A 16,419-nucleotide genomic window follows, 5' to 3' on the forward strand; every position below is an offset into this window, starting at 1 on the left:
GGTACTTAGATTTAATATTTTTTCTGAATTATTATTTATTTCTGAATTATTATTTATTTCTGAATTATTATTTATTTCTGAATTATTATTTACTTATTCTGAATTATTATTTATTTCTGAATTATTATTTACTTATTCTGAATTATTATTTATTTATTCTGAATTATTATTTATTTGCGTAAAATGATCAAATGTATAACTCTGATGGGTTAGTTGGTACTCAGATTTATGCAAATCAATCAAATTTATAACTTTGATGGGTTAGTTGGTACTCAGATTTATGCAAATCAATCAAATTTGTAATTTTGATGGGTTAGTTGGTACTCAGATTTATTATTTATTCTGAATTTGATGTGTTAGTTGATGACTCAGATTTATTATTTATTATTATTTATTTTGAACTATTATTTATTTCTGAAATTGATGGACTTAAAGGATCGTCCTGGGCTTCGCCAATGTCGCAAATTGCGATTTTTTTTTCCTTATTGGCGACAAAAATATCCCATCTGGCGATTTTTTTGGCGACAGACTTTTTGGTTATTTAATTTGTACATACAATCATGGATTTGGACTGGATACATTAAAAGGGAGAACGAAAGGAAGCCACAAACTTGACTAAGCAATGCATTGAAATCAATCTGTTACACAAACGATCCTTTGTTCGTATTAACAACCCCATCTTTACAGTGTATTGGTTACATCATAATCTGCTATGCTGACATCGGGGCTGAGTACTGTATGCTGTGACACTGTCAGTCATGCTACCGAACTATACCTAAAACTGACCGACTTCTGAAGACGCGAATAGAACAGATACAATTAACTGAATGGCTAATCCTTCTGTTGTTTTTGTTTTTTTTACATATACCAATATAACAGTTTTGCTGAACCTTCATAGAAAACTCATAACCTTTGAAGTACCGACTACTGCGTATAAATACAAAGCAAATGGAAAAAAATCTGTCACAATTATATCTGTCGCCAGTGCAGCATTTTACTCATTGATCTTTTCCTTTTGCCATCAATCCATGTTACGGCTGCAGAGACTTAAACTCCGCAACAAGAAATAGCAAAAAAAAAACAGTTTTGCATAATTAATAACAATTATTTATTTCTCAAAATACAGGAGTGAAAGAATCCCTAACTTGGGTGTGAATTTATGCTTATATATACGGTCTAATATTGCCAGGTGTTGACTCATGTAAGTTTCATTCGTGGGAATGGAGATCATATTTTGCTTGTCGAGAAAATTTATACAGCATTCAGTGATCATTCTTGGGAATTAGGAAGCAATTCACTACAAGCTTTGTGAAGCTAGCCATAAGGGGAGGGGGGCTGCTGAGAGACTACTGGTGTCACCTGTCAGCACTGTAGACTGTGAACGTGGATTCAGTAAGATGAACCTCATAAAAACTGACATCAGAAATAAACTCTGCATCTCATCTCTCGAGAATTTAATGAGAATCAGCATGTACAGGTGTGAAAAATTAGACTTTGAAACTGCATTCAACAAGTGGGCAGCCCTAAAATCGCGACGGATCTTCATGTAACACTGTGTAACATTTTGTTAATGCTTGTTGTAATTAGAGTATTAACTACACATCTTTTGTAATTTTCATTGCCTGTTACATTAATAGACTAAATTAACACTTGAAAAAATGTACACTACTTGATCTGGCGACACTTTTTGAAAATTGGCGACCAAATATTGAGGTTGGCGATTTTTTTGGCGACAGCTTTTTAAAAGCCAGGACCATCCCTGTCTGAGTCACACTAGTTGGTACTCAGATTTATTATATATTTATAACTCTGATGGGCTAGTTGGTACTTAGAATCGAAGATTCTTATTTATGTAAAATGATCAAATTTATAACTCTGATGGGCTAGTTGGTAATTAGATTTATTTCTGAATTATTATTATTTATTTCTGAATTATTATTATTTATTTCTGAATTATTATTTATTTCTGAATTATTATTATTTATTTATAATTCTGATGGGTTAGTTGGTACTTAGATTTATGCAAATCAATCAAATTTGTAATTCTGATGGGTTAGTTGGTACTTAGAATCGAAGATTCTTATTTATGTAAAATGATCAAATTTATAACTCTGATGGGTTAGTTGGTACTTAGATTTATTATTTATTCTGAATTTGATGTGTTAGTTGATGACTCAGATTTATGTGAAATGATAAAATTTTCAGAAGAAAAAAAATAAAATATTCAAAAAAGATGAATTTTTCAACACAATTACCTCATCAGATATTTTTTGCACCAATATTTTTATTTATTTATTATTTGTTTAAGTTGATCGACTTTAATACAGGAGTGTGCATAATTTGGAATCTGATCTCTGTCACAAATGATCTCGATAATATGTTCTAGACGGAGTTCATCTAACTGTTCTTGTGTTAATAAGAAATCCTCGCTTCCGTATTCATCAATAACTAAATTAACGTTAAATTGTTCTGTGTTTTGTGAAAACCATGTTCTGATGGCGTTTTCAAGTGCTTCTTTGTCATGTATAAAAACCCTCACGTGCTGGTACATTATATAATATTTATTGGATTAATTTAGAATCGAAGATTCTTGATCAAAGATCTAAGACTTTACATATAAATTTATCACAAGCTCTTCTCTACGTAGGTCAATTAAGCGATTAAGGTGGTCTGTGAGTTTGAAATTTATTCGTGACAAATACTGATTATGCGTGCGTAAATAAACAGGATTGGTTGGTACTTGCACGATCAAATCCCCAGGGGGAACTTGTGGTGTAAATGTATATAAAATATATCCTTGTTGAGCTTGATTTGATTTTCCAAGATCTATTTGATAACTGCCTTCTATTACGTCACAAACTAGATTAACCGCGATTGTCGATGTTATATTAACGATTCCCGGAGATACGTGTCTTCCACCGCCGAGTGGATCATTATTATATCTAAGAACAGTTGGAGATGGGGCTAGTTTTCTCCACGCATCGAGTATTTCAGAAAAACTTTTCGTGATAATATCGTTGAGTAATCTTATCAATTCGCCGGTTTCAAATCCTGGTAGCGTAAAATCTAATAATTCAGCTTCAGTTATTTTATAATGATCAATGTATACTTGTTTGATATTTTTTCCTATATCTATATAATCATGAGTATTTATTATCTCAATAATGGTCCGATTAAAATATTTAAGATCTAATACAATTTGATTTAAATGTTGTATCGTTGCAATGATCTGATGTCTTAGATCGTCATTAGGATACTCCAGGATATAGTTTTTAAACAACTGTGCTAGTGTCGTTAATGTAGTTATGTACTCAGTTCTAATTGTGTTAGCACGAAATCTGAAATGTCTTTCAAAAACGATATTAGTTGAAGCTTTTACATCAATATCATAGATAGAAAACGGCGGTAAAGGATAGTTTTTACCCCCTTTAAAAATGTAATAATTACCCACCCCCCCACCCCCATGGATACGAATCTCGGTATTCTGGAGTTGTTATAAACCTGGCTTCGTCAGTAAGAAATTTAATTAATTTTGGTTCTGGTGGTCCTTCATGTACCGGGGAAACATCAGGCCAACCTAGTACGGATCTGATTGAAGATTGATAAATATCAACGGCATAATCAGGAGAATATATCTCTACCGTCGAGGACAGCGTCGGCTCATGAATATTAATCGATATTTTTGCTTCCTTTCCTGTTATTGATTTTATTCTACGTTGAAATTCATCATTGATCTCCTCGATCTCATAACTACCAGTGGGTATTCCAACAACAACCCAGTCAGGTGTTCCATCGGGTTTGTTTTTATTAGAAAATACGAGCGAATTATTTGCTGGTGTACCATTAAATGATTTTGATTTGATATTTGGCCAGCTGTAATATACCCGTAATTGCGCTAGTGCAATTTCATTAGCGTGAATTGCAGTTGGAAAATTGATATTAAATTCAGGATTAATCGAGCTTACCGAGATCATCGTTGTCTTGTGTGGGGTTGTGTTAGTCACGATCTGCTGGAGTAATTCCGTCATTATTAATACTTGTATCTTTAATACCGATACCTTCGTCGTATATTTTAGTTACCATTGAAAAATCGAAATCAGATATAATTCCATCACTGAGACTTGCTGATAACAACGAGGATAATTTCGAGTATGCTACCGTCGCTGTGTGTAATTTTATTATGTAATAGGATAATTTTTCGTTCGTGCAAGTACATATTTTTTTGCGATGATATTAAGCACACCTGCAATAGTTGTTGCTGCACAAACAGAAATAGTCACAGCTACTGGTGCCATCATTGTCACCGTGGATAATATTATTCCAGCTCCAGCAACAACAGCGGATACTGAATAAACAATCACGTCGACGATAACTAATCGTCGTCGATATTTTTTTACTTTTACTGTATATTGTTCGATTTGATCTTTTAGCGCCGCCTGCCATTCACGCGCTTGATTGTACCTGTATTGTGCACCGTCCATATATTTTTATGCAGTAACCAATTGAGGTGTTTCAGCTACAAATTCCAAACACCATCAGTAAGATGTTGCGGTTAATTTCTTATCAGCTGCTTCCAGAATAAATATTTCTTCAGTTCCGTTATTTAATATAACAGATGCAACCCCGGAAAACCTGTCGGTGGAATGACGCCATGGATACGTTGTGAAGATCTCAAATCGCGCAGCACTGAACACGGACAACCTGTACACGCCAGTGACTGTTGCGGTATATTTGATTGTATTATTTTGCTGCGACCATGTTGCAAATCCCGATGATACTGTGTATACGATGTTTGTGATATGTCCGGGAGTTATTCCGGCTGGGATTTTAGTCAGACTGGTTTTATTGACGATCTCAGGAATCCCCGCTACGATGTCTTGCTGTGTTTGTTTAATCGTGTCTAGGTTAGTTTTGATATCAACGAGTTTCATGTCAATGGCGTGCGGAGTGCCGAAGAATTTATGTACGGCATCATCGGTTTTTTGAAAATTTCTTCGAAATCTTCCAAAAGCGCCTGCGTGAACATCATACTCTGCCCGTAACGTGGATAATTTACCGTCTACGGTGTCGACGTATTTTTTTTGTTGCTGCATCTTCGTCGGATGTTGGATCTCTTAAAACTACTATTTTATTTCCGTTCATGCTAAGTTCACCTGTCATTATGTCACCGGTATTTTTTACGCGATTAGCAACACTTTTTGCAATTTCATCTCTGATGGTTTTAAGAGACATACTTGAATCCCTGATCTTGCCGCTGTCAGTAAACACAGGAATATTATCCGTAACTGCACCAAGTACTCGTCGAATTATATCATTCCATTTGATATTGCTCGTTTTTAGTTTACCATGTCGATCTTGAAAAATAACAACCTCATCTGGGTCAACTCCAGCCAGGTTCATAACGTCAGCGAGGTCATCCTTAGTCGCGTACTTTGACAAATCAACATCGCCGGATTTTCTCTTAACGCGTGAAGAAGATCTTCCATAAATATCAACCATTATATAAGATCTGCTGTTTAAAACGCTTTACGCGCAACGAAGCGGTTGCTTGTATAATCATGCACGACTTTATGTGGTGGTTTGGATGATTTTGATATAGCGTTAAGTACATTAATTACTTCACGGCCGCATATTGGCGGATCTGTCATTGCTTGTGTGGGTAACGTTGAATACCAAACTCTGGTTGCTGCGTGGAGTGGTGCAACATACTTGATAAATTCAACTGATGGAGCTAACCCGTATGAATCAAAATAAACGATTCCACGTGGATCAACCGCGTATGATACCCAATGAGTACCAGGTCCAGAACGTTCATCGAGATTACTAATACCTGTTTCGAGTTTGTTTGGTTGTTTTGGTAATTGATCTCGCATGAAAACACCTCTGAAGTTTTTTATTTTTAATCGTTTAGCAGCATCAAGTAAATCAAAATTTGATGCTGGAGCGTCTAACGTGGAAGCCTCAGACCCTTTCCCCAACGAGATCCTGGCAATCTTAAGCCGCGTCCCTTTTTTTGTATCCTTGCCCTGTTGCTTTCTTTAGAGCCTTTCCAGCAGCTGTTCCAACGGCACCTAACGCGGCTGCTTTTGCTACGGCTGGAGCAGCAGCAGCTATTAACGCTGGAATAGCCGCAAGAAGTGGAAATATACCACCGGTTTTAACCATGTCTTTGATGGCGCTCGGGGAAAGATGAAATTGAACTCCAGTTTTTGATTCCAGGGCTTTATTGAAATGTTTAATCTGATTATTTGTCAACGATAATTTGTTTGGACCACCACCAATTTGATCTCGTTTTAGTGATATTTTAGTTCCACATTTGTTGGTGGTTTTTGATTGAAGTTTTTTGACCTGACCAGGAGTCAGAGTAACATTAACATGACCATACGACATTTTTATATAAAATATATTTTTCTAAATAACACGATTAAAGATTTTCCACCGGTGCATCAACGACCCTCATTCGACCACTACCACCTTCAAGTAACATGGCTTTATCGCTAAGTATGACCGCGATTGCTCTGTAGAAGGCACCAGCACCTGGTGGGTTAGTAACACGAGCTCGAAAGTGTATATCAACGACAGATTGTTTGGATAAATCAAGATGCTCCAGCGAAAAATAATAAATCGGATATAGACTTGTAAAATCTAATTGTGATATTTGCAAACCAGTATCTATATTTTGATCACGTCCCATGAATGACATTAAACGATGATATGCGCGCTACATGATTTTGATCAAAATTTAACAATATATCCTCGGCTGGTTCTTGATGTCCATTTATCCGTAAGAAAACTTCATTAACTCCAAGATTGTCAAATATCATATGTGAATGTTCTTGATTATTCGTCCGGTCATTATTTTGCAGCGCAATAAAAATATGTCGTGGTGAAGAAACACCCTGTTGTGATGCTATATGCCATGTAAATAAACCATTAACATTACTTTGAATAGCATCTGAGGTTACTGTTAACCATGATAGCAATGATTTACCGCCTTGATCCATAAAAGAAAGTAATTTTTGTTCCTCAGTGATAGATGGAGTCATTACTGGCATCCACAGTGAAAGTTTTGATATATTCACTTTACCATTAGCAACACCAGCACCTCGCCAGATTGCATCATTATCATCACCTTTTCTTATTAGCACAATTGTGTGTTTAGCTCCAAAGATGACCTTTCTAACATTTCTGCAAAATCCAAAGATGTGAGATAATGGAATTGCACACGAAAAATTTCTATCATTTCCTAACAGCGCTGCTCGGCGTGTTGCAAATCCTAGGTTGTAAGTCGCATTAACGCTTCCTATAATATCAAAAACATCAGCTGGTCTGTCTGCGTGTTCAAAATCAACTGGTTGTGGATCAGATGCAGTGTTTCGTGGTGTTCGTATTTTGGTATACTGAACATGATCAGCGTTGTTGACAAAACCAACACGTAAATTAGCAGCATATGGCGTATTAGCTACAACATTCGTTACAAGTCTACCTTCTACTTCAATAAATGCCTCAGCGGGCAAGAAATATCTACTTGTATCATGAACCTGTAATTCGATTCTCCCCCGCTGATTTGGTTGTATTGCGTCATAAGAATAAAACTGATAATCACGTATAGATTCATACTTAAGGACAGGTGCCTCCATATCAAATGCTGGGTCTGATTCGCGCCTGAACATTTTTATTATAATTACCATTTTTCCAAATGATGATCATCGTCGACGACGAAGCCCGCTTCCTGCTATTAAATTTGCTGTTATATTTTTTTCTGCTTCTTCAGATATCGTTTTGATTTGCAGCCTGATTTATTATTCTGCTGACATCTGCTGGCATAATTTCAGTACTTGCCAGTTTTACTGGTGGTTGTTGTTTTCGTCGCAATAATCGTGCTAGTCTTTCTTTGACTGCCGAAAACGCCTTACCAGCAACATTGACAATTGCTCCAGGAGCTTTATCACGAACAATATCGATAGCTTTCATCGATAATTGTTTTGCAATAGGTGCTGCTTTTGGAGCTATCCTTGTAAATAATCCCCGCACAACATCACCAAGTCCATCTCCGTAAATAGCTCTGTAGATTGGTAATCGTGAGTTCACCGCTCTGACCGATACGGATTTACGATGATTATTGTGTATGATCATCTTATTTTATTTACCATTTATCTAATCGCGGTGACTAATCATCAACGAGCTCATCAATAAGCTCTCGGTAAACGCCAATATCCATGATACCACCTTGAAATAATTGCCGACAAATATCAGCTGCTTCATTGGTTATTTCTGGTGAATTATTTCCCGCACGTTTCCCCCCTATAAGAACTTCTAACCGTGACACGTCATTGAGGATATTATCAGGACAAACAAAATTATTTTCTCCTGATGCAGTCTAAAAACCACTTCCTACAGCGCCAGGAGGATCATCGTCAGGATCTCTTTCCTCTGTTGTCTCTGTGTCTTTAGATAAGGATCTTTTTACTCTTTTAAGATACTTCTCTTTAAGTTTCGGCAAAGAAGACTGTTGTTGTTCCATCTGTTGCAGAGGTGGATGAAGTTGATACTGAGAGAGTTGTTTCTGTTTTAGTTGTTTCATTCTCTCTTTATAAAGTCTTTTTACTTCTTCATGAAGACTTTCGTATTCTGGACCTCTAGCTTGTTTTTTGTTGTAATATACGCGATATATCCATTTAATAAAATTATCATCATTTACTCTTTCATGACCAGTTTTTAAAATACTAGATTTATTAAATATACCAGATAATATCATTTCAGGTAATTTTTCTTTTTCAGTATTTCTAATATCTTCAACAGTTCCTTCGTTAAATCTTGCAATCTTCTGCTGGTTTGGATTCAGATGCATGTTTTTTTCTCACGTCGGCGACTTCAGTACGAAGTTTTCCAATACCTTCAAGTATTTCTTCACCGACAGGTGGAGGTTGAGCTGCAGCTATTTCCCTGGCTATGTCAGGTGGAAGATCTCGTAAAATCTTCTTTGTTTTTTTAGTTCTCGCTGCTATTTTTTCGGTTTGTTCTGCTGTTTGTTTTGATACCGGAAGAAGATCTTCCTTGATGACTGTTGTAACTTTCTCAGTAGCTGCAGTAACGGGTTTAAACAGTTTTTTAGTGTCTTCTTCGTACTCAATTTGTGCTTCTTGCTGCGCTTGTAGATTTTTTCTAAATGAATCTCTAACACGAAGAAATTTTTTGATTGCTTCTAATCGTTCTCGAGCTATTCTTGCAGTATGAGATTCCGGATGTACCATTTTATTATAACATAATGATTCAATTATTATAGCAGCAGAAGGGGTGATGATAAAATTAAACTGAATTAAAAAGATATCATTAATATAATGAACAATTGTGCGTGGCTGCGTCAAGGAACCACTAATAAATGTGATAAAAAATGTCGTGGAGAATATTGCAAAAAACATAATTATATTATAAAGAAAAATCCTCATGCTGGTCCACGAAGATGTGTTGGATGTAACAACGGCGTTAGAGGATTATATCAGATTTGCAAAAATTGCGGTGGAGATCGATACAGAAGTTTAATGATATATTACAGAAAAAGAAAGAACATAAATCCAAAAATAGAAAAACCACCATCAGAACTTGAATATTACTTGAAACATAGAACAAATAAAGATGAAACATAAAAATGAAACAGATGAGGAGAAACGACAGCGAGAACGTGTTGAGAAATATTCATCAAACTTGGTATGGTGGTAAATTTACATAAATTAATAGCAGCAGAGGGGGTGATGACCTCAGTGAAGGCGTAATTGCGTAAACAGCATGCATAATAACCTAAAAAAAATCACCAACGACAATGGAGTAATATTAATTAGAAAAATTCCAGAGATTTTTCTCAGTAAAGTGTCGACGCTTTTTTAAATCTGTCGACGCTTTTTATTTTTTGATCGTTCGTAGGAAGGTTTATTTTCGACGTTTCGACGCTTTTCAGGCAAAGGTCTGTTCACCCCCTCTGCTGCTCGCAGCTATATCAGTTGGAAGATCTCGTAAAATCTTCTTTGTTTGTTTAGTTCTTCTTGCTATTTTTTCGGTTTGTTCTGCTGTTTGTTTTGATACCGGAAGAAGATCTTCTTTGATGACAGCTGTAACTTGTTCAGTAGCTGCAGTGACGGGTTTAAACAGTTTTTTAGTTTCTTCTTCGTACTCAACTTGTGCTTCTTGCTGCGCTTGTAGATTTTTTCTAAATGAGTCTCTGACAGGAAGAAATTTTTTAATTGCTTCTAATCGTTCTCGTTCTATTCTTGCAGTATGAGATTCTGGATATACCATTATTTTTAATATAACAATTTTTTAATTGATATCAGCAGAAGGGGTGTAAATTTAATTAAACAGATATCATTAATATAATGAACAACTGTGCGTGGTTAATTCAAGGAACAACAGATAAATGCAACAAAAGGTGCCGTGGAGAATATTGCAGGAGACATAATTATATTTTAAAGAAAAATCCTCATGCTGGTTCACGAAGATGTGTTGGATGTAACAACGGCGTTAGAGGATTATATCAGATTTGTAAAAACTGCGGTGGAGATCGATATCGAAGTTTAATGATATATTACAGAAAAAGAAAGAACATAAATCCAAAAATAGAAAACCCACCATCAGAACTTGAATATTACTTGAAACGAACAAAAGATTCCCAGGATTCAGATGAAGATTCCCAGGATTATTGAGCAGCAGAGAGGGTCCTGTCTACAATTCTGTTTGGGACAAACAATAATCGTAGACGTGGTATTGACCTCTATGAAGGGTCACTATATTTTTTTGTCTAAAAACGTACGTGACGCGTTAAGTGGTCTGTTCACCCTCTCTGCTGCTCAAATAATAGAAAGCACAACAGAAATGTCCAATTTAACTAATGCCATTTGTGCCTAAAGTTTGTGGCCCTTGAGCGCGCATTAGTTGTTTAAGTCAAACACGCTGTTCACACGCTGGTTTACTGGACCTTTTTATTAGCGAGACATCCACGATAGAGATTTTTTTTATGACTGCAGAGACGTGGTTATTATCACATGCACTTCTTGTACCATCTTTGGAAAAATGAATCAAATGGACAACTATTCAAAAGATATTTTTCACTACAAATATTAAAAAAAGAGTAAAACTCTTATTCAATAACATTGAGAAAAATATTATAAAAATTCACCACGTGTGTAAATATGGTAATTTTATCGAACGTTTGAAATTAAACATGCATTTTAGTTTGCCTTCTTTGATATTTTGTTATCATTTATTAATTGCAGTTCATATGCGTGTAAAAGAAATGAAAGACATTCCAGATGCAAATATTAACAACGCAGGACATGGCAAACGATCGAATTATACATATTGGCCTAATTTTCACATTCCAATCTTAGGTCATGTGGCATCTATTTAAGGGGCACGAGCCATGGTCGTACTTCCGGAAATAGACAAATCTTGACAGTTGTAAAAACGGTAGCTGGCAAAGAATCTGGCGAGCTTAAAACCAGAGATAGTTAAACATTTTCTATGGTAAGTATAATTTTTTCACTCAATATTTAAAGATAAGCGTTACAATTTACGTTTAGGGCACGAACCATGGCAGATCGAGGATATTATTATGACCCAATCGGAACATCGTTGGATATTTCTGCATGACAAAAGTATGCAACAAATGTATATCGGAGCAGTAATTAGCAGAAAGATCATACCTCTTTTGTTCGTCAGAAATGTCTCTGCAGAAAAGGAAACCCGAATACATATGGCCTATCTCAGCTACTTCTATTTGGATCAGTTGTGGTATTGACCGAGAAATTACAGTTTAAAAAATAACTCCATATATGCGCGTGTTCTCAGTAAATCCTTGTTTCCGAGGTGGTCACAATGCAGTTAACAGCAGATAGTCGATGTCGTATCTTTTCGATGTGAGTCGAATAACCTCGACTCTCCGAAAGAGACTCAAAGGTAATTGTAGTAATACATTTATAACTGGTAAGTTTGGGGCGGACGAACATCAGGCTAAATTTGAGAAGAGCAACTTTCAAAGGTTCAGTTAATTTTAATGTTATCTAAGTTTGTTTTATTGTTATGTTTTCGCATGCATCCAATCAGAGCAACGGTTATATACATACGTAGCTGACTTGCTGGCTATGCTCAATTGACCAGTACAGAATAGCAATCACGCGGCATTATGTCAACCATTTAAGAAACATCTCTCTCAGAAATCATATAATAATAACACTATTTTGATTTCGCGTAAGAGTCATTTCGGAATTGTGTGAACATTAAAACAAGGGTCGTTGGCGAGACTCGCTGTTTCGGATATAATCATCTCCATGTTACAAAACTACTGAAGACATTATTCGACTGAACATTACTGATTCTAGTAATTTTACCTAGTAATTCTAAGTATTAGTACCCAAGAAATATTATTTAGTACTTCTACTCACCAAGATCATTTCATTGCCATTGAATTCCCTGACAAGAATAGAATCTGGGTCTCCTTTCTGATAGCAAGTAAGTTTTCGGCCCTCGAGAGTGACAGTGGTCTGAAAGTAACGGAGAATTAACAAATATTTTGAACATATCGCTTTTCATAAATATGCCAATCACTGAAGTTTAAATTAATTTGATTTACCTCAGAAGATTATCTTAACTCTTATTCTCCATTTGAGTCTAGCGAATGATTTCATAAATTGTAATGAATGCGCTATCATCTCTATCATGTTGTTCAATTATATCGAGTAATATAAGTTCCCACCTGCTTTTTATTGAAACATTTACACCGAATCTATCGTTAGTTGAGTTACTGGAGATGAAAAAATATGTCAAATGTTTTATCACAACATTTCATGTCGGCCTCCAGGTATACCATCAAATTGTTCTCCGCCTTTTTGCCTGACATTACTGGTGGCGGTTACTAGCTGGGCGAGGCACGATTAGTGCTGGTGCGTCCAAAATTAAAATTCCTGAAGCATATGTGGCATGCAGCATCACCCCAATGTAAGAGTAACGTAGGGTGGGGTGCGGAGGTGGAGTCCTGTTCTGGTTTGCAGAAGACCATAGGCTTACTGTATATTTAACGATCTCTCCTTTTATAAGTAAATTAATATCATTTAGTCTGACTCAGATTACATACTTTAGTTTTAGCTTAAATTCTATAAAACTGGTTCTGAAACTTACAGATTCTTTATTCATAATTAAATATATAAAATTCCATGAATAAAATTAATGATGTGCCAGATTAAATTCGAAAGTATTCAGTCCTGCCGTATTAAGGTCAAGTAGCGCCGATCTTGTATTCACATTATGTTACGTGACATATGCAACAATAATGCAGTTTAGAAGTATCTTTTCAGTGAATAAAAGTTATACATGATATTGTCAGCTCCTTCTGGATAGTTTCGAGCGGTGGTAGACGAAATACTTATGTGAAATAAAAACCAGAAAGAAACATAAGAAGGAACTGTACGATAGACGTTTAGGAAATATTGTCTCTGTATGAAAATACAGAGCTGCCAACCCTCCCGACTCGCACTTACTGAAATGTGGGACAAAAATTAATGAATCTTGAACACAGTTAATGAAAAATTATATCATGACACTAACTCATTGCACTTCAATGGTCAGTACTGCATTATATGAAAATCCCAAAATAAAAATAAAACGTTATTTACACTGATTACATATACTTCTTTATTTGCAGCCAAATTTACTGATATACACAAACTTCACGCTATTTGTCATGATATGAAGTTGTGGCAGTCTTGAACTACCTCAATCAGGCCATGGTAAATTTGTTTCCAAAACAGTTCAGGCTTCTAGCCTGCTGGTTAATCTTGGTGACTAAAATTGTTGCAAATTTTCAGCACCTCAGGAGGCACTTAAAGTTTGTCTTATTTTTCATCACAATAGGAAATAATCGTTCGCTGTCACTGTTGCTGATCTTCAATTGAGAAAGACAGGTTATGTTCAACAAGAAAGCTCACAAACAATACTTCAGCACTGGTAGTATGCAGGACTTGAGTAGGTGGCTTAAAGTACTCCAAAACTGAAATATGCTGGGGGTGCTATAGCAGTGAGCTTTTTCACATCGTTCTGCCACTTGCCCACAAGGGCTTATATCGTTGCCTACAATTTATCTTCAAACATGTACTATATAATAATATTAATACATGGTACATGTATGACAGGGAAATTGTAGGCAACAATATCAGCCCTTGTGCACATTCCCAGAGAAATTGTAGGCAACAATATCAGCCCTCGTGCACATTCCCAGAGAAATTGTAGGCAACAATATCAGCCCTTGTGCACATTCCCAACTGTAAAATTCGCGGCACACTACTGTGCGAAAAGCATAATGTTAATCGATGTTTGATGGCTGAATGTTAGGCCATATTTTGGCGTACTCCAATCTATACTTGACTTTTTGTGGAATAAAAATCTTTTACCATGGAGCAGAAAACAGTTTAACTGCAGTGTAACCTAATTACGAAATGATATTAATCCAAAAGATGAAATGTCGAACGGTGAACATTAGTGGTGTCGGCGCATGCGCGGAAACTGAACGGCAAATTACGACATATTCTAATCTTTCAATCTAAAAAATTCCAACACTCGAAAAAGCCGTCTTCATGTAGTTTCCCAACCTCTATATGCTTTTAGCTACCAGTATTCTTCCTCACATCGTCCTAGTACTAATATTAGTACGCCTACTCCTACCTCGTGCACGGGGTAATTAACATGAGCCCATGCGTGTCAACGGAGCACGCCGGATGTGATTCACATCCGGTGCTTTTTTAGCTTAACATCAACAATTTGAACATGTTCCTTGCATATAATGAAATAAGAGTAGTCCTCTTATTTAATACCGGAACTATCGAAAATCATTGCAGAAATAATTGTTAAATCTCGTTTACCTTTCTTATCCGATATTTACGTTTAGATGGTCCGCCATATTAGTTTAGGTAATGACTACTTCCGATCTCAGCCTCGTTTGTTTGTGTGCCATATAAGAAGATTGAGGCCTTAATTGGAAACGTAAACAAATCGTAGTAACAAAAAAATATGGCGCGGTTGGAGTCAGAAATCCTGAGCTTTAAAAAGTAAATACGGTTTATCGGTAACTTTGAAATTCCACCATGAAGCCATTATTCACAACTTGATTGATAAAAAGGGTGTATTTGTCTTGCTACCCACTGGATTTGGAAAGTCATCGAATTTGCCCTTTCTCAACAAAAACAGGTTTTTGCAATTAATGCAAGTATCCATTCTCGTCTTCGCGCGTTATGTCATTCAACAATTAATAACATAGCGTAGAATATCCAGATATGGTCTGGCAAGCCTTATTTAGAAAAGGGGTCACGACGAGAGTCTCACGTTATCCGTCATGGCGAACACGGTGAGGTTAGTGTAACCATACTAATTTATTTTATGTGTAAGGGCTTAATAAATTCAAAATAAGCCAAACTTCTTTCACAACATGATTATACTTATATAGTAGATTTCTGCACTATTTGTTTTTTCTGACTTTAGTAATGATTTTTTTTTCTTCTCCATTACATGATATGGGATCAGTTCGTAGCTTCAACCAAAACAAATCAAGTTGAGTCTACGACATCGTAGCTACACATCGTCCATGCTACCATGCCCAATGCTAAAATTTGTGGCACAGTGTGTGCAAAAAGCATGATGTATATCGGTATTTGATGGCTGAATGCACGACCAATTTTTGGTATATTTCAAACTAAACTTCTCTTTTTGTGCAATATATTTCTTTTTCTTTGGTGGTCGAAACGTTTTCAAGATGCGATGCCTAACGTTATTCAAATCAGTTTTGGCCGCGCATACACGGAGAAAAATTCCGGTTAGGCCCCGGTTTCTTTCAAAGGCATTTGTAAAACTACTCTTCTATCTATAGATTAAAATACGCTAAAATGCTTGCTACCTGTCCAACTGTAGGAATCGGCTATAGTTCTACTAATAAAGCGACTAGCAGAACCGGACCGTTTCGGCAACTGCCGATATCACGACTAGCACTTAACGGGAAAATTTAAAATAATTGAGAATTGGGGAATTCGTGATGTTTTTTTGCATGCGGCGTGAATCCGTGAATCAATGTTTTACATGTTTTACGTGAAATTCACGCCAAACGTGAAATTGGCAGCTATGAAAATATGAGAAAAGTTACTTAATTTTATATTTAATTTAATTTCTCTATTCCTACCTTTACTTTCCTACCATCTAGAGTGACTTCATCGAACTCCGTTCCCGGTTTGAATGTAACTTCTGTTGACTTGATGGGTGTTAATGTTTTTACAGTCCACTGGTCACCATCAACGCTGATTTCAGTGACGGGCTTGGCAATGTTTCCGAGCTTGCGCATCACTAGACCAACACCTGAAGATTTAAACAAACAAATAAAAAAAATGTAGC

The 16,419-nt window shown here is 36.1% G+C and overlaps 1 protein-coding gene across 2 annotated transcripts in view; it reads right to left on the bottom strand.

The window, feature by feature from the left end:
• The window catches only part of LOC149775901 (sodium/calcium exchanger regulatory protein 1-like), a 74,723-nt gene that overhangs the window by 28,503 nt on the left and 29,801 nt on the right, over nucleotides 1–16,419 (bottom strand). For both annotated transcript variants that reach the window (XM_089943780.1, XM_089943779.1), the window contains exons 2-3: nucleotides 16,211–16,383; nucleotides 12,435–12,533 (exon numbers count right to left, since the gene is read on the bottom strand). In XM_089943780.1, the coding sequence (XP_089799906.1) occupies nucleotides 12,435–12,533; nucleotides 16,211–16,383 (272 nt within the window). The remainder of the gene's footprint in view (nucleotides 1–12,434; nucleotides 12,534–16,210; nucleotides 16,384–16,419) is intronic.

This window comes from Sinohyriopsis cumingii, chromosome 19 (genome assembly GCF_028554795.1).
Source record: "Sinohyriopsis cumingii isolate HCF-2022 chromosome 19, ASM2855479v2, whole genome shotgun sequence".
Lineage (NCBI taxonomy): Eukaryota > Metazoa > Mollusca > Bivalvia > Unionida > Unionidae > Sinohyriopsis > Sinohyriopsis cumingii.